This window comes from Salvelinus sp. IW2-2015, linkage group LG18 (genome assembly GCF_002910315.2).
Source record: "Salvelinus sp. IW2-2015 linkage group LG18, ASM291031v2, whole genome shotgun sequence".
NCBI lineage: Eukaryota > Metazoa > Chordata > Actinopteri > Salmoniformes > Salmonidae > Salvelinus > Salvelinus sp. IW2-2015.
Genome location: NC_036858.1, coordinates 11,150,106 through 11,174,225, shown reverse-complemented (window position 1 = coordinate 11,174,225; position 24,120 = coordinate 11,150,106). Strand labels below are relative to the sequence as shown.

The 24,120-nt window shown below is 44.4% G+C and overlaps 2 protein-coding genes across 2 annotated transcripts in view; both read left to right on the top strand.

Moving 5' to 3' along the window:
- The first annotated feature begins 20,055 nt into the window (after positions 1-20,055).
- Positions 20,056-23,535, top strand: LOC111977599 (uncharacterized). Its single transcript, XM_070448384.1, has 4 exons — positions 20,056-22,359; positions 22,741-22,858; positions 23,130-23,414; positions 23,480-23,535. Exons 1-4 carry the CDS (start codon positions 20,056-20,058, stop codon positions 23,533-23,535), a joined length of 2,763 nt encoding a protein of 920 aa, XP_070304485.1.
- The window catches only part of LOC111977346 (PH and SEC7 domain-containing protein 1-like), a 56,970-nt gene continuing 56,062 nt past the window's right edge, over positions 23,213-24,120 (top strand). The window contains exon 1 of the mRNA XM_024006727.2: positions 23,213-23,637. Within this exon, the coding sequence (XP_023862495.1) occupies positions 23,579-23,637 (59 nt within the window). The 5' untranslated portion in view covers positions 23,213-23,578. The remainder of the gene's footprint in view (positions 23,638-24,120) is intronic.

Here is a 24,120-nt window from a genome sequence, read left to right as displayed (position 1 = left end):
GTTAACCAGTATCCATAGATTTCAGATGTACAAGAGGCCATATTATCCCTGCAAACCTGCGGCAAAAACTTCAGTTGAATGGTTATACCTCATTGAATCAAATCAAATCAAATCCAATTTTATTGGTCACATACACATGGTTAGCAGATGTTATTGTGAGTGTAGCGAAATGCTTGTGCTTCTAGTTCCGACAGTGTAGCAATATCTAACAAGTAATCTAATAATTCCACAACAACTACCTAATACACACAAATCTAAGTAAAGGAAGGGAATAAGAATATATACATATAAATATATGGATGAGCAATGACCGTGCAGCATAGGCAAGATGCAATAGATGGTATAAAATACAGTATATACATATGCGATCAGTAATGCAAGATATGTAAACATTATTAAAGTGACTAGTAATCCATTTATGTAGGCAGCAGCCTCCCTGTGTTAGTGATGGCTGTTTAAAAGTCTGATAGCCTTGAGATAGAAGCTATTTTTCAGTCTCTCGGTCCCAGCTTTGATGCACCTGTACTGACCTCGCCTTCTGGATGATAGTGGGGTGAACAGGCAGTGGCTCGGGTGGTTGTTGTCCTTGATGATCTTTTTGGCCTTCCTGTGACATCGGGTGCTGTAGGTGTCCTGGAGGGCAGGTAGTTTGCCCCCAGTGATCCGTTGTGCAGACCACACCACCCTCTGGAGAGCCCTGCGGTTATGGGCGGTGCAGTTGCCGTACCAGGCGGTGATGCAGCCCGACAGGATGCTCTCAATTGTGCATCTGTGAGGGCTTTAGGTGATAAGCCAAATTTCTTCAGCCTCCTGAGGTTGAAGAGGCGCTGTTGCACCTTCTTTACCACACTGTCTGTTCGGGTGGACCATTTCAGTTTGTCTGTGATGTGTAAGCCGAGGAACTTAAAACTTTACATCTTCTCCACTGCTGTCCCGTCGATGTGGATAGGGGGTTGCACCCTCTGCTGTTTCCTGAAGTCCACGATCATCTCCTTTGTTTTGTTGACGTTGAGTGAGAGGTTGTTTTCCTGACACCACACTCCGAGGGCCCTCACCTCCTGCCTATAGAATGTCTCGTCATTGTTGGTAATCAAGCCCACTACTGTTGTGTCGTCTGCAAACTTGATGATTGAGTTGGAGGCGAGCAGTCATGGGTGAACAGGGAGTACAGGAGGGGGCTGAGCACGCACCTTTGTGGGGCCCCAGTGTTGAGGATCAGTGAAGTGGAGATGTTGCTTCCTACCTTCACCACCTGGGGCGGCCCATCAGGAAGTCCAGCACCCAATTGCACAGGGCGGGATTGAGACACAGGGCTTCAAGCTTAACGAGCTTGGAAGGTACTATGGTGTTGAATGCTGAGCTGTAGTCAATGAACAGCATTCTTACATAGGTATTCCTCTTGTCCAGGTGGGATAGGGCAGAGTGCAGTGTGATGGCGATTGCATCGTCTGTAGATCTATTGGGGCGGTACGCAAATTGAAGTGGGTCTAGGGTGACAGGTAAGGTGGAGGTGATATGATCCTTGACTAGTCTCTCAAAGCACTTCATGATGACAGAAGTGAGTGCTATGGGGCGATAGTTATTTAGTTCTGTTACCTTTGCCTTCTTGGGTACAGGAAAAATGGTGGCCATCTTGAAGCATGTGGGGACAGCAGACTGGGATAGGGAGAGATTGAATATGTCCGTAAACACACCAGCCAGCTGGTCTGCGCATGCTCTGAGGACACGGCTAGGGATGCCGTCTTAGCCGGCAGCCTTGCGAGAGTTAACGCGTTTAAATGTCTTACTCACGTCGGCCATGGAGAAGGAGATCCCACAGTCCTTGGTAGCGGGCCGCATCGGTGGCACTGTATTATCCTTAAAGCGGGCAAAGAAGGTGTTTAGTTTGTCTGGAAGCAAGACGTCGGTGTCCGTGACGTGGCTGGTTTTCTTTTTGTAGTACGTGATTGTCTGTAGACCCTGCCACATATGACTCGTGTCTGAGCTGTTGAATTGCAACTCTATACTGACATTTCGCTTGTTTGATTGCTTGCGGAGGGAATAACTACACTATTTGGGGGTTAAATGCGGTGAATGCATTAACACTCTTATGTAGAAAAACTAGTATCTGACAGGATAAATGTAGACGAACTAGTATCTGACAGGATAAAATCAATCTCAATCTGGTGGTTTATTGATCACATATTGAACACAAATTGAAAAACATCCTATATAGGGTAAGGCCCAGGTTAAAAACTAAATTGGGCAGTTGCACTGTATATCTTAAAATGATTTGTCTATTGCGTACTGGGGGTTTGATTTGCAAACAATGCAGGAACATAATAGCTGTGAAAAATGATCCACCACAGATTGCATCCAACATCATGCCCTGATAACATATGTTCTAGAGCTGGGATGAAATGGATGGCAGCACTAACCGTCTCCAGGAACCCAATCGATTCTCGGTGTAACAGAGGATGTGATTGTCTGCTGACCTCTCTATCTCACGCTGTTAGACAGGCTGAGAAAACAGACCATTGGTGACTGATCAAGCTTGAGAGATTATTTCGTCTTCCTCACACATTTTCAATTTGTTTTCTTCCCACACAAAAATGCATACTACTGTGCTCTGAGCACACAATTTGGAGCACGGGAGGGTCGGCGTATGAGTACAAATCAAAGTATGCGAAACGGAGCCCGGAGGGCACTTCTCGAATGCGCACTCCGTTTGTACATATTTTGAAGCATGCATAGATGCAAGCTTCAACGGAAAGTATGCAAAGAAATATGATGCAACCACATACAAAAAATTATTCACATTTTCAATAGAGCTAACTGGCTAGTTACTACTGTTAGCTAGCCTGATAGCCACAAATGATTGTTAGCATGAATAATTGACATCAACTGTACCTTCATTAAATAGTTTTTGCCTGTCCACCTGCTTTCTGGCTAGCTAGATTACAACGATTCACATATCTAGCTGATAATTATGAAGTAAAATGTTTGCTTTGTCTATTTCTTGTTTCGTCTCTATTGTTGCCATTGTCCTGGCTGGAAGAAGGTTCAGTGAATGGGGAGATACAGCGTGAGGTAATACAGTAGGAGGAGTGCGAGTGCTTCTCAAATGTAATGTTTTATGCGTTTTCCATGCGCTAGTCCTCACAAGAACGTACTCAAGAGAACATCCTCGGATAATGTACTTGGAGCATGAGAGTGTGCAGGACGGTAGTATGCATATTGAGAAACACCCACTGTTTCTCACTCATTCTCACTAACCTTTATCCCTTTGTCTTTTCCATCACTTTGTGTTATTGTGTTTTCCATTTGAAATCATTGGATGGCTAAGGAGCTCATAGATTGTGGAGTCATATTCATCCCACAAAGAGGTTCCAGACCGTGCTGCTAATTTTAAACAGGTGGATGTAAGAGTTATTGAACAGGTCAATATTGTTGTTGCTGTTTATTTGGATTGCTTTTAGCCTATCATCAGGCTAATCTTCAGATAGTCTTTACATTTACAGAATACATACAAAATGCATATAAATATAATCAAAATACAATCAAAACCATGGTCAATACAGTTAAACCGAACAAGCTATAGCACATTGTATGGGGGTGGTGCTGCTGGCACTAAAGAGGGCGGTTACCATTTGGAGACTGCGATTATGGCACGCATTAGCATTTCACATTCCTGCTGCTTTCTCTATCATGAGGGACAGAATTAGCACAATCTGTGGAGCTATCTTGGCTTTGCTGCAGATGGAGGGCTTTGCAGTAACCTGTATTCCCTGTGCGATTAATGAAACTAAAACCTGTTAAAGAGCCACTCTGTTGTTGTTGTTAGAACCGAAATGCCTCCTCTGCTGCTTTGTTTAGAGCTGTGTATTGGCATGTGTGAGATATTTGTTTAGAGCTATTTCATTGCCAGGAATTGATTTTGTAGTCTGTTCTTTGATAGTCACGCAGGACTGTCCTTTGGAGAGTCCTGTGTGATAGCCAAATTTATGTCACCCTACATGTCGGCGTACATTACATTTTAGTCATTTAGAAGACACTCTTATCAAGAGCGACTTACAGGAGCAATTAAGGTTAAGTGCCTTGCTCAAGGGCACATCAACAGATTCTTCACCTAGTTGGCTCATACTTCTAATGCCAATTGAGGCATTGATGTCCAAAAGTATTTTACCTCTTAAGCATCCCTTTTTAGCCACAGTCTGTCCAGCTATGATCATCATCAATACAATCGATTCTTGATCTTTCGCAAGATAAGCCAAATAGTATACTTCTCCAAAACATTTTTGAAAGATTGATAGAGAGGAACTAACTCCATTCACATGAAAGTGTTCGGGCGTTACTAACTAGTCACTTAGGGTTGCAAAGTTACCGGTAATTTACCAAAGTTACCGGAATCTTCAGTAATTTTGGTAATTTACACTTGAATAACTTKATTTAAAAAAAWTAATATATAGTATAAATGTATTATATCTGTGTCCATATTGTTCATGAGTTTATAGTAGATAGACCATATGGTTCAAGAGAAAATAGCCTAATTAATGAAAAAAAGCATCTAATCAACAATGGCATTATTTTCAATTAACTCTGCAACTCTTCCAACTATTGACTTTTTTCACAACTACCACCAGTTTGACACCAAAACATTGACAACAAATACATATTGACATAGTAAAGAAAATAAACGGTTGTAGAAAACAATATATAAAGGATATTTCATGCTGAAACCCTCATATTCAACACCAATGGTATTCACTACGTTGATGGTTTATATTTAGGATAACGTTTTACAGCTTTGTCATTCTATTTTTTGTTTTAAAATCATCTTTTGTAATTATTTCATATATGTTAAATGTGATAAGGCCACACAGAGGGCCAGAGATAATTACAGACAGATAATTACAGACACCTATGATAATCGGAAGGACCCAAGAAAGGCATTTCACTGTACTCGTGCATGTGACCTTAAAATCTTGAATCTTGAAACTTGAAAAGGGCCACTAGATGTCTCGTGATAGATTACATAAAATCCTTGAAAGATACCAAAATCCTGGAAGTTGACTGGTAAATTTCAAAAGTTTCCAGTAATATACCCTCCCTTTGCAACCCTACTTGTCCCATTATGACATTCACCAACATTTATTTCAGTACCCCCACAAAAACAGTGACATTTTTGGTCTTTGTACAGGAGACTGTGGAAGACGAGCCAAATTGCCACAGCTGTGGAAGCAATCAAGATAATCCTAAAGTTTGATTGGCCTTAACATTATTTGTTTGAAACTCTTTCTTTTTACAGTGGGCTATAGCAAGGCAGTTTAAGCTTCAATGTATTTAAACCCCCTCCGCATGCATTTGCCTTCTGGAGTGCGAGTGCTGACACTGCTCAAAGGTAAAAGCTGGCTTCAGTGGTGTGTTTTGGTGCAGTCTGCAGAGATAGCTCGGGCTGTTGTTGTGATAGTTGACAGGACCCTATGAATTCTGATGTCTGTTATGAGGATGCCCTGCTTTGAGTGACGCCGTGTGATTGTGCAACTAATGTCATCATGTTTATCCTTTTGCGGTTGTCTGTTGCCAAGACAGGCGACACCAATCTGTTGCAAGACGAGAATCCTGGACGCAAAACGTCTGACATTTAGAGTGTCATGAATCAGGCAGAGGTACATGTCTTCAAATCCTGAAAGCTACTTATTCATGAATAGAAAGCTTAGGTTTATGTTTCCAAGTTCCATTTCCTGTCTTCTGAGAGGACAAGATACTGTTTCCCGCCAAATAGCCCCCATATCCAACAGTGTCCAGGGGAACACATTGGCTGCAGACAGTGACACAGGAGTAGAGCTACAAATGTGATGATAGGCCAGGGTACATTGGAATAAATGAGCTGGCAGCTCCAAGGTTCCATTGGAGGTCATGGGTAGAGAGGTGGCCAGCTGCCCTGCAGCACTCCCCTATTGTGACTGGTAATCATTTTCACTTGACTGCGGGCAAAGGCTTTCCCTGGCAGTCCCGATGTCATCACACTAAAGGTGTGTTCTGGGGGGGGTGGCTGTGTTGACAGAAGGAAAGGACATGTTTTTGGATTGTCCAAGGCTGTTAGAGGAGAGGCAAGTTACGGCTTCTCCTCTTCACCCGTCTATTGTTCATCAGGGCTGTCCCGTGTTATCAAGCTCGGCAGCGTCTGCTACTGGTGGCTCGTCCTGTCAGACAGACAACCTGCCTAGACAGTCCTTTGTGTCTGTCTGTCTGTCTGTCTGTCTGTTGTTGTTACGTCTGTCTGTCTGTTGTTGTTACGCCTGTCTGTCTGTTGTTATGTCTGTTTGTCCAGTCCTGTCTGCCTACTGCCTGTCTACCTGCCCATCCATCCATCCGTCCATCCATCTGTTTATCTCTAACCAGACCACACTGTGAACTCCAGCATACAAGCAGACAGGAGCATCAGCAGTGGTGTAGTGGATGGTATACGCTGGTATACGTCGTATCAATTAATAAGGCTGATGGAACAGATCAGAATGTTTAGTTAAAAAATGTTGATAAGCGATTATTTCTTACAATTTTTGTACACGGCAGCAGGCCTACGTGTGAATGTTCCAAAATGTAATTTGCGGGAAAACACAATTCTAAACTGTGCACTGCACATGTGAGTGGTTGCATGGACAGAGATGCAAATATCCATTAAAACGTTTGAAAGAGGGTAGATCTAAAGATGCAACAACTATCAAGGGTGCTAATATGACTAGGATAATGCCTTTGGCTGCTAAACAATGAAATAAAGTTGAAAGAAAACCAATAGAACAGGAGAACACATATGAGGAAGTCTTTATAAAATAATTGCATCCACATTTCTATGGTGGGATTTTGGCTATAGGCTACTTTAAAACAAGGTAAAAAGAAAAGGTTCCTGGAGTATCCTGTAGGGGTTCTTCAAATTTCAACTGTGGGGGAACCCCTTTTAATGGATCCTCGAAGAACCTTTTGAAGAACCTTTAGGGGTACATTTTTTAACTACCCCCCCTACTATTATTATTAATACTCATAACAATTAAAACAATAACACAATATTTTAGTTGTCAGTGTTTATTCTGATTTTATTGGCAAAGCAGAATAAAAAAATCTAAATATGAGGTAAACTCCCAGCAGAGCCCCAAGTCTAATGGGTATATCCTCTGGTGTGTTGATGTTAATGTGTTGATGTTCTCCGTATCCATAGCCAGAATGATTTTGCAGTGCATGGTGATCGAACAGGTTTCCTGCTATATTCATCAGAGGTGAAGTCTGTGAATCCCCAAAACATTTATTATACAGATGATTAACAAAACATGCACACGGCTGTATTCATACCTTGTTTTTTTGTGGTAAGTGTGGATAGAAAAAATTGTTTGGATAATGGTTTTCATACACATACCTTGTCCATAATATAGAGGCCTATGGAAGAGGCAAGGGAGGAGGATGGTACATGTGATCTGCATAACATACCAATACCAATTGACATGCCTCCTCGTCTGTATACCTGCAGACACAGACACAAAAGTGAGCAGTTCAGTCATCTGCACCCAATACAGCTAGTCTTCAACATATTCTTATAGCCTACATATTATTACCTCTGTTGATTGATATCCATTTTTCTGTTTTAGAAAGATTTGCACAAATACGAAAAGAGAGATGGTATCATCATAAAACAATACACATTTAGATCATACAAGAGACAAACCTTATCTTAAATTGAGATCTTTACATTTTTCAGTTAAGTAGGACTGCACCTGCTGTCCTTTCAAATGAAAATCCAAACGTTTCAGTTGGGCAGTTAGGTTCCTGCAAGAACCCCCACCAACTAAGGAGGTTCCTCGATTAACCCCACRTTCTGGGGTGTTCTTGGAAGAACCTTTTGGGGGCAATTTTCAGTGCCAAGATCCCTAAGGTTCTTCAAAGAACTTTGAGGATCTTAGAAGAACCCTTGTTGAACCCCTAAMTTTTAGAGTGCATGCCTCATAATATGAAGTGAAACTTCCAGGTTTCAAACAAGGAAGGAACAGGAAAAAGAGAGAGATGATAATAGCCTTCTGGTAGGCCTAACCGTCTTCTCAATTAAATGTTAACTAGCTACAAAGTAGCATATGCCTACCTGGCGTAATGATATCATGATTGTTTGTATCAATCCAGTGGCCATTTGTTTCGCAAACTCCATCTCATGTGCTACAGAAACACTGATAACCAAACAACAGTGCTAGGCGCCTGTGCACTTGAATTAAGGTTGGGTTGGCCTGACTGTGAAAGACCAATATGGGATTTGTCATTTTACGTCATTCAGAATCTATGTCACTGAATCTTGTCATATCATTTTTTTATTTTTTACACAGGGCGCCTTTCCTTTGTGCCGTATGGGAAATATTTGGCTAAATTAGAGTATACCCACTTCTCCAGCACCACTACACCACTGAGCATCAGTCTTTTATAGAAGAWGAGCAAAAAGAGGTGATTTTCATTGATCGTCACTGTTCTGTTGTCATGTGGTATACATTAGAGATTGTCACACCACATGACAGGAAATGTATAAGCACACTTCACACAGGATGGAAAGGCACTGAAAAATATAGGTTTCCTCTTTTATTTAAAGCTACCAGCGATGCTCTTTAATATTTCATAAGACTGAAAAGTGTGCCGTAATCTTTTTCTCTGTGCTGTTCTGAGCATCTGAGAATGCTTTAAGACTTCACAGCAGGATCTCGCAGCAGGATCTCGCAACTGTCACTCCGGATGTAACAAGACATGACTGCMCAGTCCGATATCTCAAATCCTGATTTTGTCGTCTTTGGGATATCTCTCTCAATATCACAATTATAGGGATATCATTTAAAATGATTTAGGACTTCAAATTATGTCAGTTTCAATGGAACTTTGAGTCACAAAGGTGCTCGAAGCAAAGCTTAGCTTTTTGGTTAGCTTTTGTAGGTCCTCTCAGGCTGATCTCTGTCTGTTCCTTCATAGTACTCAGATCTTCCTACAGTTTCATCTTGAAACTCATGGATGCGAATATCTCTGGTTATCTAATAGGTCATAGTTTGATAAGCACGTGTGGTCCATAGGGGTTTATCAATACCACTTTGCCAAATACAGAAGGTTTCATAACACATTTTATTGATCGTTATAAGAGGAACAAGATTTAATATTTCTTTGAATTATTAATCCACCCATATTCATTGCGTGATACGTTTACATTATTCATGTTGCCTATGCATTGTACATATGGCTATATTAACCCTAAACCTACAGCTCATGCTGAAGGTTAGTTATGATTTGTTTATTCAAGTACATGTTCAGACGTGTGTGTGTATGTGTGTGGTGAGTATTATATACAGTGCTTTCGGAAATTATTCAGACCCCTTGACTTTTCCACATTTTGTTACGTTACAGCCTTGTTCTAAAATTGATTAAAATAATGTTTTTCCTCATCAATCTACACACAATACCCCATAATGACAAAGTTAAAACAGGTTTTTCAAAATCTGGGCAAATTTATAATTAAAAAAACACAAATACCTTATTTACATAAGTGTTCAGACCCTTTGCTATGAGACTCGAAATTGAGCTCAGGTGCATCCTGTTTCCATTGATCATTCTTGAGATGTTTCTACAACTTGATTGGAGTTCACCTGTGGTAAATTCAATTGATTAGGCATGATTTGGAAAGGCACACACCTGTTTATATACAGTGGGGCAAAAAAGTATTTAGTCAGCCACCAATTGTGCAAGTTCTCCCACTTAAAAAGAGGAGAGAGGCCTGTAATTTTCATCATAGGTACACTTCAACTATGACAGACAAAATGAGAAAAAAAAATCCAGAAAATCACYTTGTAGGATTTTTAATGAATTTATTTGCAAATTATGGTGGAAAATAAGTATTTGGTCACCTACAAACAAGCAAGATTTCTGGCTCTCACAGACCTTCTTTAAGAGACTCCTCTGTCCTCCACTCGTTACCTGTATTAATGGCACCTGTTTGAACTTGTTATCAGTATAAAAGACACCTGTCCACAACCTCAAACAGTCACACTCCAAACTCCACTATGGCCAAGACCATAGAGCTGTCAAAGGACACCAGAAACAAAATTGTAGACCTGCACCAGGCTGGGAAGACTGAATCTGCAATAGGTAAGCAGCTTGGTTTGAAGAAATCAACTGTGGGAGCAATTATTAGGAAATGGAAGACCTGCTGTCTCTTATACACATCTAGATGTGTATAAGAGACAGATCTCACCCCGTGGGGTCAAAATGATCACAAGAACGGTGAGCAAAAATCACAGAACCACACGGGGGGACCTAGTGAATGACCTGCAGAGAGCTGAGACCAAAGTAACAAAGCCTACCATCAGTAACACACTACGCCGCCAGGGACTCAAATCCTGCAGTGCCAGACGTGTCCCCCTGCTTAAGCCAGTACATGTCCAGGCCCGTCTGAAGTTTGCTAGAGAGCATTTGGATGATCCAGAAGAAGATTGGGAGAATTTCATATGGTCACATGAAACCAAAATATAACTTTTTGGTAAAAACTCAACTCGTCGTGTTTGGAGGACAAAGAATGCTGAGTTGCATCCAAAGAACACCATCCCTACTGTGAAGCATGGGGGTGGAAACATCATGCTTTGGGGCTGTTTTTCTGCAAAGGGACCAGGACGACTGATCCGTGTAAAGGACAGAATGAATGGGGCCATGTATCGTGAGATTTTGAGTGAAAACCTCCTTCCATCAGCAAGGGCATTGAAGATGAAACGTGGCTGGGTCTTTCAGCATGGCAATGATCCCAAACACACCGCCCGGGCAACGAAGGAGTGGCTTCGTAAGAAGCATTTCAAGGTCCTGGAGTGGCCTAGCCAGTCTCCAGATCTCAACCCCATAGAAAATCTTTGGAGGGAGTTGAAAGTCCGTGTTGCCCAGCAACAGCCCCAAAACATCACTGCTCTAGAGGAATGGGCCAAAATACCAGCAACAGTGTGTGAAAACCTTGTGAAGACTTACAGAAAACGTTTGACCTCTGTCATTGCCAACAAAGGGTATATAAAAAAGTATTGAGATAAACTTTTGTTATTGACCAAATACTTATTTTCCACCAAAATTTGCAAATAAATTCATTAAAATCCTACAATGTGATTTTCTGGATTTTTTTCTCTCATTTTGTCTGTCATAGTTGAAGTGTACCTATGATGAGAATTACAGGCCTCTCTCATCTTTTTAAGTGGGAGAACTTGCACAATTGGTGGCTGACTAAATACTTTTTTGCCCCACTGTAAGCTCCCACATTTGACAATGCATGTCAGAGCAAAAACCAAGCCATGAGGTCGAAGGAATTGTCCGTAGAGCTCCAAGACACGATTGTGTCGAGGCACCGATCTGGGAAAGGATGCCAACAGTTTTTTGCATTGAAGGTCTCCAAGAACACAGTGGCCTCCATCCTTCTTCAATGGAAGAATTTGGAACCACCAAGACTCTTCCTAGAGCTGGCCGCCCGGCCAAACTAAGCAATCGTGGGACAAGGACCTTGGTCAGGGAGGTGACCAAGAACCCGATGGTCACTCTGACAGAGCTCCAGAGTTCCTCTGTGGAGATGGGAGAATCTTCCAAAAGGACAACCATCTCTGCAGCACTCCACCAATTAGCCAGACAGAAGCCACTCCTCAGTAAAAGGCACATGACAGCCCGCTTGGAGTTTTCCAAAAGGCATCTAAAGACTCTCAGACCATGAGAAACAAGATTCTCTGGTCTGATGAAATCAAGATGGAACTCTTTGGCTCTTTGGCTATCCCTATGGTGATGCATGGTGGTGGCAGCATCATGATGTAGGGATGTTTTTCTGCGGCAGGGACAGGGAGAGGGAAAGATGAATGGAGCAAAGTACATGGAGATCCATGATGAAACCTACTCCAGAGCACTCAGGACCTCAGACTGGGGTGAAGGTTCATCTTCCAACAGGATAACAACCCTAAGCACACAGCCAAGACAAAGCAGAAGTGGCTTCGGGACAAGTCTCTGAATATCCTTGAGTGGCCCAGCCAGAGCCTTGAACCCGATCAAACATCTCTGGAAAGACATGAAAATAGCTGTGCAGCAACGCTCCCCATCCAACCTGACAGAGCTTGAGAGGATCTGCAGAGAAGAATGGGAGAAACTCCCCAAATACCAGTGTGCCAAGCTTGTAGCGTCATACCCAAGAAGACTCGAGGCTGTAATCGCTGCCAAAGGTTCTTCAACAAAGTACTGAGTAAAGGGTCTGAATATTTACCTAAATGTAATATTTAATTTTGCTACAAAATCTAAAAACCTGTTTTTGCTTTATGATTATGGGGCATTGTGTGTAGATTGATGAGGATTTTTTTTAAATCAATTTTAGAATAAGGCTGTAACGTAACAAAATGTGGAAAAGTCAAGGGGTCTGAATACTTTCCGAATGCACTGCACTACAGTAGCAGCATTGGTCAGGGTTTGGCTATATATTGTTGTTCCTCTCCCATCTGCCAACTCCCTCCTAAACTCTATCATGTCACACTTCCCTTCTGTCCTAGTGCCCTTTGTGCCTAGAAATCAACCCTAAAACTCCTGTACCCACCACCACACTCACTTCGACCGTTTACACCACCACAAACTACTCCACACATGGTGTGTGAGGCAGAGTGGGAGGGCCAGCCGGTTTGAGTGTGCTGATTGGTTAGTGGGGTGGTTAGTGGGTGTGGTCTGAGGCAGCGTTGCCTGCAGGGGGAGGCTGGCCAGTATAGCAGCAGCCTGGAGTAGTTGGGCAGGTCTATGCATCTACTGCATGCTGCAGCCGGGTAAGGAAGGAAGGAAAGAGGGCAAGAAGGAAGGAGAGAAGACGGACTAAGAAGTCCGTGTGGGAGGTGTAAATCCACTGTGGATGAGCATGCTGAGGGGAGAAGAAGAGGTGATAGAGAAGGAGGGAAGAGAAGAGAGGCAGGGAGGCAGGAGAGGAGATTCGGCTGGCTATATGTGTGAGGCTGCAGTTGCTGCTTCTCCCTCTGCTGTTTCTGCACTGTGTGGTCGATCACGATAAAGCTTCACCAAGATAACAGAAGGCTTTGACAGAGGATGAAGGTGTGTACTGTATCTAATATTTGGGTGTAATTATAATGACTAACTGAAGAGATGAGGATTAGTCAGAGCATGGGAAAGTAAGCCTGTTTGAGTGTGTGGTTTGCCTGCGAGGGGTGTGTGTGTGCGTTCGTGCATGCGTGAGAGAGAGCATTTGTGAGTAAATATGTATGCATGGGGGTGTGTCAATGTTAGTGTATACTTAGAATATGAGGGCATGTCAATGTAAGCACTTTCAAGTAGTTTTTCTGTCCCACATATATGTACTTTACAGAAGAACTGAGCAGGATTTTGCATAAGTGCAATGCATCAAACACTTGATATTTATTTTTTCAGTGTATCGTAATTCAAAACCCAGTACTACTATAGTTGTGTGTGTGCGTGTGCCTGTGCCGGTGCCTGTGCCTGTGCCTGTGCCTGTGCCTGTGCCTGTGCCTGTGCCTGTGCCTGTGCCTGTGCCTGTGCCTGTGCCTGTGTGATGGTTAAAAATATACAGGTCAGTATTGGAGAACTTACTGTAGGCCTATGTGGTTTATCTAAATGAGGCGTCTGGAATCTTTGCTTTGGCTCTCAGTAGGAAAATAATGCTCAGACGCTGACAGTCTCCTTCCCTTTATCAGAGCCAGTAGCTTCAGTCCCTTCATCAATGTAGCGCATGTTAACTCTGTTCTCTCAGATAGTGGGGCCAACCAGATACTTCACTGGAAAACAGTGCTAATTGAAAACAAAATAGCCCTTGTATTAATTGGTTCTCATCGAGTCCTGACAACTGGTTCAGTTTAGGACAGTTTAGGACTTAGCACTGAGATGTTTTCTCTCCTGTGTTGGTAATGTCTCCAAGGACTGGGTTTTCTTTCTCAAACATGAGCTGGCTTAGAGACTGTCTCTGTGGTTCAAAGAGAGGAAGAACAATTGAGAGCATTTGATCAGAGTTGTCAAGTAGATTCAAATATGCGTTTTCACTCCTACCTTCACCCTACAGCCACTAATAAAATACATGTGACCCTCCTGTTAATAACACTGATGCTCCATTAGTCAATAAATGGATGGACACATAAGCCTCCTTGTCTTAAACTGAACAATGTGCTGCTGGCCCAGAAAGAGCTTGAGATAAAGGGATGTTTACTAGAAAACAAAATATTGAGGTGTGTCTTCGTCACATGCTGTTTTTCTCCTGAAATGCTTTTGCTATGTCATTCGTCATTGTTTCTTTAAAAAGTCACAAAAGCAGTGAGGAATAGATCTTTACCTGACACAAGGTCATGTACCACTTCATACCATTCCACTAGTGAGTACTGATGGAAAACACCTCTTTTCTTCTCCATCTCTCTCTCTCTCTCTCTCTCTCTCTCTCTCTCTCTCTCTCTCTCTCTCTCTCCCTCTCTGACATGCACAGACAGACAGACAGACAGACAGACAGACAGACAGACAGACAGACAGACAGACAGACAGACTCTCTCTCTCTTTCCCTTTGTGCCGCCTGTATGAGTCAGCGCACCTTCATCTTTGTCTCTGTCTCAGTCCCTCTTGGAAGAAAGTTGAGAGAGAGAGAGAAAGAGACGAGAGAGAGAGAGAGAGAGACGAGAGAGAGACGAGAGAGACGAGAGAGAGAGAGATGGCTTTGTCTCTGTTCCAACCAGAGTCATATTTTAAATGTTAAGGGCAGCTACGTACAGTACGGTACAACTCTCATATTACATCAGCCTTGTTAGTAAGCTTCTCGGCACTGTTAATTCAGTACAGCATATTGGAGGTTCATTGAGTTTGTAGTGTATTGTAGGAGCGACAGCTCCTTACTAAGCGTCTGCTTCAGATATGTGTGAGACATACAGTGAACAATGACCGGCGGTCATACTATCCCAAGGAATCCATGCTGTCAACATTCAATCAATGGGAGTAGGAGAGTATAGATAGAATTGCCAGAGTCATGTCTTTGCTATGACCGTATTCCTCACACATGAAGGGACTACAAAACTTTTCTTCTCTCCTGGCTTTGAGGCGTCACAACACTGCGAAGCTTGCTGTCATGCTGCTGAAATCATAGCTGCCTGCTTAAGACGGTCAGCAAGCTTGTGGCTAATATTAGCACGCTCACACCGTCGTTTCCCTGCAGCCTAATATTAGCTCTCTGTGCTCACTGGGGTTTAATTATCTGTGTGATTTGACTCAAACACACACATACGCACACACATACCCTGAGCCCCCTTGCACTGATTGCTGGAGGGGTGTCAAATTCGCCTGGTGTGTGTCCGTCCTCTGTGCTTTGTGTCTGTCCTTCTGTAACAAGCCTCATAGAGTCACGAATGGAGAAGCTCCTTGGGTTGTCATGGAGAGCAGAAATGGAGGAGAAATCCATACAACCCAAGGACATCAGACAATCAGTATCTCTGATAAGATTCAGGAGTTTCTGACTTACGTCTGATTTGACCATGGCATTCTCATCCTATATCTGATTCTATTATATAAGTCACAGTAATTACAGTACCTGTCAAAAGTTTGGACACACCTACTCATTCAAGGGTTTTTCTTTATTTTTACTATTTTCTACATTGTAGAATAATAGTGAAGACATCAACACTATGAAATAACACATATGGGATCATGTAGCAACCAAAAAAGTGTTAAACAAATCAAAATATATTTTATATTTGAGATTCTTCAAAGTAGCCACCTTTTGCCTTGATGACAGCTTTGCACACTCTTGGCATTCTCTCAACCAGCTTCACCTGGAATGCTTTTCCAACAGCCATGCTGGTTAAGTGTGCCTTGAATTCTAAATAAATCACTGCAGTGTCACCAGCAAAGCACCCCCACACCATCACACCTCCTCCTCCATGCTTCATGTTGGGAACCACACATGCGATCATCCATTCACCTACTCTGCTTCTCACAAAGACACACAAAGACACCAAATCTCAAATTTGGACTCATCAGACCAAAGGACAGATTTCCACCGGTCTAATGTCCAAGTCTCTTCTTCTTATTGGTGTCCTTTAATAGTGGTTTCTTTGCAGCAATTCGACCACGAAGGCCTGATTCACGCAGTCTCCTCTGAACAGTTGATGTTGAGATGTGTCTGTTACTTGAACTCCATGAAGCATTTATTTGGGCTGCAAGTTCTGAGGCTGGTAACTCTAATGAACTTACCCTCTGCAGCAGAGGTAACTTATGGTCTTCCTTTCCTGTGGCATTCCTCATGAGAGCCAGTTTCATCATAGCCCTTGATGGTTTTTGCGACTGCACTTGAAGAAACGTTCAAAGTTCTTGAAATGTTCCCGTATTGACTGACGTTCATGTCTTAAAGTAACGATGGGACTGTCGTTTCTCTTTCCTTATTTGAGCTGTTCTTGCCATAATATGGACTTGGTCTTTTACCAAATAGGGCTATCATCTGTATACCAACCCTACCTTGTCACAACACAACTGATTGGCTGAAACGCATTAAGAAGGAAAGAAATGTTAATACAACTTTTCCTTTAAGTCCAAGTCAACAGTAAATCAGTAACCACATGGCAGCTGGCTAGTGGTAATGATCTCGCTCCATTGGGACTCTTGGCGCAGCAGACCGGTGTGTGTGTGTTTGTGACTGGAGAGCGCCCGTATCCCGCCAGCCTGCATGCCAACTTGGCCAACTCTCAGTGAGCAGGGCATTCAAAGGTGGCACTGCAGCATGTATACCACCGGTACTAAGGATAGACGAGGAGGAGGACAATATGTCCCTTAACTCTGTTCCATGGCATCTGGGTGCTAGTCGGTAAGTGTTGCTTACCTAAGCCCTATGTAAGTCCGTTACCGCAGGCTACTTCCTGTAAATCTCAACTCTGATCACTTTGTCTTCCTGCCACTTCCTCTCTCCCTGTCGTTTACACAGATTTTTCGTCCTCTCTTCCTCTGTCTCTTTCTGTCTTTTTCTCCCTCACAGTCCTGTCTGGGCCGACGTGGTAGTGGATAGTAGGGCGTCAATGAAGTTGAGGCTCATCAGCCTCCAAAATCAATACGGCCCGGTGTCGTCTTTCAGCTGACGGCCTTGACAGCTACAAACATAACTGATAGTTGTGGTTCATCAGCCAGTAGCTCTCTGAGGTGAGATCATTGCTACCAGGAACAGGAGTGGCTGTCACGTTTATGACATTGGTTAAGGAGATTATCTTCCTGTTGACACCATTTAGACAATGAGACCTCATGGGGCCCACTGCTGTAAAACTCCGGTAACAAATTGTATAAAAGCCTCATCAAGGCGTCTACATTGCCTGTGAGTTGGCGCTAGCTCCGCTGAATGAATGCGCGATGGGTCGTTCCACGAATAGAGGGCATTTTATGTTCTTGAGACGTTATGTAGGGTGGCATGTAGCCTAGTGGTTAGAGCGTTGGGCCAGTAACAGTAAAGGTTGCTAGATCGAATCTCCGAGCTGACAAGGTAAAAATCTGTTGTTCTGCCCCTGAACAAGGCAGTTAACCCACTGTTCCTAGGCTGTCATTGTAAATAAGAATTTGTTCTTAACTGACTTGCCTAGTTAAATAAGGGTTTAAAAAAATGTGAGTGCATTTTATTATGAGATTAAACACGTAATTTAACAATAGGATCACATACATCTACAGTCTAACTAAACTAACTAAGCTAAAATTCCAATAGTAGTGTATTTTCATTCAAATAAATGTGTTGTTTTCTCAGAAAATCCAAGTTTTGGCATGTCTCATGTTTGTCCGACCCACTTAACCCCAACATTGGTCCCGTGTGGCTCAGTTGGTAGAGCATGGCGTTTGCAACGCCAGGGTTGTGGGTTCATTCCCCACGGGGGGACCAGGATGAATATGTATGAACTTTCCAATTTGTAAGTCGCTCTGGATAAGAGCGTCTGCTAAATGACTTAAATGTAAATTTCTCCAAGGTTTCACCATCATCGTAAAGCCCTAGTTATTTTGTCGCTTTGACAAAGTCATTTCTGACGATGATAGTTTATTTCATGCGATGAGTGATTCATTTACATTTGTACCCAAGGTTTAAGGTCAACCCTGTTACGTGAACTGAACTCTCGTTTTAATATGGTGAAACTATTCATTTTTAAAGTCATTTTTTTCAAAAGAAATATTGTACATCTAATAGGCTTGTCAAATCATATTGTAAAAGCAGGTCAGCTGGTTCTAGTCTTTATGGTAATTTCCTGGTGTTTTGTGGTTGAAAACTGAGTGAGTCGAGGATAACGTGCCAACGCTGTTACCCATAGATAGATAGGCTAGAAATGTTTTGACAAGTTCAAATGTTTTGCTAGGCTTGTATTTCATTGTCCCTCCTTGTTGCGCACAACAAGCTTCCATTCCTCCTGTCACAAGGGGAGTTATGGCTGATTTAAGCTGAAATTGTCAACCCTGTTATGGTCAACCCTGTCACTTTTTAATTGTCAGTTTAATGTCATGTTTCTTAATTTAACCTCTTGAGTTAGGAAAACGTGTTTGTTATGAAGTTGAACATGTGCTCTTTATGACATAATGTTAAAAGTATAAATAGTTTTTTTATGCCATAATTACACTACCGAAAAGGCACTCTAAGCATGGAATGAAACTGATGTGGAGGGAGGTAGGGGTCAGAGAAGGGGGGTAAGCAGGCATAGAGGAGTAGTCTTTGTAAAAGGCTATGTGTCTTGTGTGTTGTGTGTGTGTGTGTGTGTGTGTGTGTGTGTGTGTGTGTGTGTGTGTGCGTGTGCGTGGTGCGTGTGCGTGTGCGTGTGCGTGTGCGTGTGCGTGTGCGTGTGCGCGTGCGCGTGTGCGTGTGCGTGTGGTGTGATGCCAAGTCTTAAACACATTCTCTTTGTTCTGTTAAGTCCTATTTGACCCCCACCGATGCACACGCTTTCTCCTACTGTTACCGTAAGGCTAGCCTTAGCTCCAATCTGTCCCCCTCTTCCACTTGAGTTCCTCCTTGTTTCTGTGCAGCTCCTCATAGCAACACGGGGAAACACTTTTGATGGTTGGACAGCAGGTATTTCTTAACTGGAAGCATTTTGTTCAGCAAATAGTTAAATATGGCTAGTCTTGGTTTACATTTTTTTTTTTGAATGTGTTCAGACTTTTGTGATGAAAGAGGGACAGCTTGGTGTGTGACATGCTGACATACACTGACAGATCTTTGTTATGACATGTTTTGAAGAAGAAAACATTTCCATATGTGACTTGTGAGGGAATTCCAGACGTTTGACAGATATGAGCTATGTGAGATTGAAGAGGGTGATGGCAGGTTCGAATACACCGCTTATTTGACTAAAGATATGCCATATCGGGAAGCAATGCCAAAAGTCCTCAGTCTCCTTCCCACTGCATCATTGTCTAATGGATTCCTCTAAAGAAAGCCAAGTCTTCATTTCCTACAGCTTAAAGCTTCCTAAACTGAGACTCCTTGAAGTGTCTTGTCAGAATAGATACTGTGATGGTCATTCTAACAGCCAATCAGGATAAAATGTAATTCTCAATCACTAGGGCATGTAACACACTGTGTTAAACCGATAGAGAGCCAGAAGGTTGGCATTTAGTCATCAGGGAAAGCAGCTTTCCTTTGTTGTTGATTAAGACAATTATCTCAAAGCTGTAAAGTCTAGATTGGATGATTGGAAGTGATTGTGTGTAGTACACCTCTATGTCTGTTGAAGTGTACAGCATTCTATACGGATTATGGATTACCTTTCTAGGTTATCTGAGGAAAAGCTGTTTGACTTCTCACTACAGCTTCTCTCTCCCTCCCTCCCTCCCCCCCTCTCTCACAGGTATGGTGACTAAATATCTGCTGGAGGCGTCCTAAGGGCCTGTTTGTCCTCTGTTTGCCCATAATGTCCTTAGTCTTACTGAGTAGGAAGGAATATGTCCTAAAAATACAGTGACACCCCCATCAACAGATAAACAAACAAAACCCTAGTAAAAGGAGAGGAGGCCAGTCTCTGTCTTCTGTATCACTCGCGCTCTCTTCCTGGCCTCGAGTGTGAGGTCATGTCCCAGTCTGGAAAAGTCCTTCATCTGTACGTGGAGGTAAGGTCAGCCCCGGAGCAGGATGGGAAGGGGGGCTTGGGGGGAGGAGTGGAGGGTCCTGGGACTGGGAGTAACTCAGCCTCAGCACAGGATGGGCCAGCTGGGCTTTTGTCCAAGCTAACCTGCCAGACAAAATGTCAGACTCCTACCAAAGCTCCAACGCACCGCCTAGCCCATAACTTCACTCACACCCAGTCTCCCTCCAGACACACAGTGAGCTTCCAGCTCCACCAAGGCAATGGCAACCAGTCGCCTAGCATCTCCAAGCGGCAGAGTTTACCAGCAGCACTGAACCATTCCCCAGCCTTTTCCAGAAATGGGAGGACCACCACCCCCCACAAACCCTCCTCCAAAGGGCAGGGGGTGGGGGGAAATGCCAAACGCTCGGTGGTCACCTTCAGCTACATTGAGAAGGCTAACGTCAAGACAGTGGAGAGCCCACAGAACTCTGCCTGTGAGAGGAGGTCTAGGGAGGAGAGGTCGTCCCCACCTTCCTACCCCCGGAAGAGACTCAGCGACCCCATCTGGTTGGGTAGTCCTGGCTCCTCCTGCAGCTCCAGTCCCAAACTAGCGTTTCGTCCCCCAGGGTGTATCCAGCAACAACAGCAACCGTCAGTCTCCCCCAGCCACCGCCACCCCGTCTTGGATCCCGTTGGCAGGGCAGCCACCCAGCTTGCCCTGGAAGAGTTTGGGTTTGGTTCCCCCCTGCACAGGAGTAAGATCCTCCATGGGCTCGAGCAGAGTCCCAGGTGCTCCCGCCACAACCAGCAGGCCCGTTGCCTGTCCTGGGCAGGCGGCTCTCCTATCCAACGCCACAGCGCCTGCAATAATCTCCCCAATAATCACGACATGGACACAGATAGAAACCGGGCCATTTGCGGGCCATTACCCAGGAGCCCAGCCTCCGACCAGCTTTCGTCTCATGCTAGCCAGGCCGCTCTGGGTATGTCTCCTAACTCGAGACCCAGGTTGTGTATGGGGCCCAAGGCCCAGAGCCCACACCAATGGGAACGTCAGGACAAAGCTATCATAGGGAGTCCAGCCACCCAGAGACAAGTACACAAGCCCTGTAACAGCAGTTCCTCCCCTCAAGGGACCATTCTCCAACTTAGCAATAAACTAGGGGTGGGAACTGTACTGAACCAGCTAAGTGGTAGCAAACCCTCCTCCCCATCCAACAGCCCTGAAGTGGCCCGGAGGCTAGCTGAGGAGGCTACTAAAGTGTCCTCTATTTTAGCAGAGGTAAGGAGGAACTCATTGACATTGCACAGCACTTTAGACGAAGTAGAGAGCCTCAACTGTGGATGTATGTCCAGAGAAGCCAACAGTTCTGTCCCAAAAGCACATCTGCAACATTTGCAGCATCAGAAAGTTAAGATGAACATCCCTTTACACGGCCTACACACACCAGCATCGAACGACACTGACTCTCACCAGACTGGAAACTCTTTACCATCGTCACGCACACAGGACACAAACTCTCCAACACTAACCAATCATGGGACACAGCGCGGAGGAGGGCAGGCTCTGGGTCAGAGCTCCATCCTATCAGACGCAGTAGTGGGTGGAGGAGTGTCCCCAGCCCTGCCTTCACGCTTCCTCCGTCCATTTCTTCCACCAGCCGAGACCAGCTCCCCTCTGAGGGACCCCAGGCTGCTGAGAGCCCAGCTCAGAGTCACCGACAGCCCCACGCTGCACCGCTGTCAGCCCCCTCAATACACTGGAGATTTCTGGTCCTTTGAGCCGGACAGGAGAGCCGACTTGTCCTGCTTCGACAGGGGGGACAGTGCCGAGCTGGCCCGTAGGCTCTACATACGCCAGAGTGTGGAAGAAGCCCCTGTCAGCTGGACTTCCAGGCAGCCCTGGAGCCACCTGGTAGGGGAGGAGAGCAGCAGCTCCAGGTCCAGCCCCAGACATGGACCTGGACCCGGTCAGCAGCCCTTGAGCACGGCCCAGCAGAAGAGGGCTGAGCAGAGGAGGAGGGAGGTTCTGCTGCTGGGCCCTGTGGTGCTGGACTCCCCAGAGGAGGACGAGGGCCTGGATGGGGATGGGGAAGGGGAGGAGGTTTCGGGACAAGGGCAGCAGCCAAGCCTGCTGAGGGTGGAGGAGCCTCGAGGGGGGGAGCAAATTGGGATAGCGGGGTCCTCGTCGCGCAGCTCCAGCGGGGTGACGGGCAGCCTAGGTGAAAGGGAATGTGTGTCCCCAGAGTCCAGTCAGTCCAGCCACCAGAGCAACGAGACAGGGGCTGCCACTTCAGGGATACAGGTGAGACATTTCTCTTCTTACACTGCCCTACATATTTATTTGTACAGTGAAGTTAAAACTTTTAATTTGTCTATATTCTCCAGCATTTTGGATTTGTCATTTTGGATGACTACTTTAAAACACATATAAGTGAATTTGTCAAAATGTCTTAATGGTAAAGCAGATATGTATGAAAATACCCTCAACTAAAAGGTGACATTATGTACTGTTGCCTCATATGGAGTATTGAGCCTAATTAAAAGTTTTAGCTTCACTATCAAAATAAATACGTAGGGGAGTGTATATGCATTCAAATATTAATTTAAAGATATTAATGTTAACTAAATGTATCTTGTATTTTGTTAAATTTGCCATGTGTACATGTCTGCGTGTGTGTTCCAGACGGACAGTGGCACTGCAGTCCCAGGCCCCTCCCTCCACTCCCAGAGGATAGCTCGTGCCAAGTGGGAGTTCCTATTTGGGACACCCGCTGAGGAGGCTGCCAGCAGGGGGGAGAAAAGTGAGAGCATATTTACCACCCATACCACGCATAGAGCTATATATAGTATTTATCTCTGTCTATGACCCTTTAACTGTTCCCACAGGATAGACACTATACTGTAGATGTGATTCAAGTGATGCATGAAACGTATCATAGCACGTGTTCAAAACACGCACATAGGTCGGTGTTCAGCAACCAATAACAACAACATTAACATTAGCATGGTAGCGCAGGAGTTTTCTGTACTTTTTCGGTGATATCAACTGCTTCCTCTGTTCCATCATGGCAGGTACCATCGAACCCTCCACAGCTCCTCCCAGTGGCCAGTCCAGTGAATCCCCCACCTCCCCCACCTCCCTCCCCCTCATCTCAGCCAATCACGAGGTGCAGCACGTGGAGGTGGAGCTGGTGACTCCAGCGGCGGCGGGGGAGTCGCCAAAGACGGGCATCATCCGGAGGACCCTCAAGTACTCGGAGACGGACCTGGACGCCGTGCCCCTGCGCTGCTACCACGAGACCGACATCGATGAGGTGCTATTGGCTGAGCAGGAAGACGCCGACTCAGCGTTTGGGAGTAACCGTAGTGTGAAAAGCACGTCGGGTACAGGCAGCAGCCCCCTGGGTGTCTGTCCCTATGAGAGAACGAGTGGGGAGGAGGAGGAGGTGGAAGGAGAGGAGGAAGAGGAGGAGGATGACGAGGAGGACGAGGAGGAGGTAGTGAGCTGGGTCTCAGTGAGGATGCAGGGGGACATTAAGAGGCAGCAGCAGCAGCAGGTGATCAGTCAGCTGCTGAAGAGGTGAGATGGACACACGCATAGACACGTGGAAACACACACACACACTCAAATGCATACACAAACACACACACACACAAATATGCTTACACATACAGATTCATACACACACACACACATACATACACACTCATGTAACGCAGATACACAGAAACACACATTTCAAGTTTGACAGGATTTTGACCAATTTATGCATCCTCACATGTTCATTACAGACCACTATGAGTGATGTCTATTTCTAGCTTCTGTCCTTGTGAATAGAACAAAGATGCTAATGTTTTTAGTTGGTGTCATCATTTTTGTTTCTCCCACAAGAACACTGATGGATCAGGATCTAGCAAGAACTCCCGTACAAAAGTATGAATGTGTGTCTCTTTCTGCTACCGCCTGTTGAGATCCTCCTAGCAACCTGCTTATCGGTAGACCTCTCAAACCAGTTTGATGACATTGTTTTTCTTTACCACTCGTAGTTTTCTATGGTCAAAC

Excerpts from the sequence above, each read along its gene's own strand:
- LOC111977599 (XM_070448384.1), top strand. The coding sequence starts at position 20,056 with ATGTCCCAGTCTGGAAAAGTCCTTCATCTGTACGTGGAGGTAAGGTCA. Across the intron at positions 22,360-22,740 it reads CTGCCACTTCAGGGATACAG|ACGGACAGTGGCACTGCAGT; the intron begins GTGAGACATTTC and ends TGTGTGTTCCAG. Across the intron at positions 23,415-23,479 it reads CGCCGACTCAGCGTTTGGGA|AGAACGAGTGGGGAGGAGGA; the intron begins GTAACCGTAGTG and ends TGTCCCTATGAG.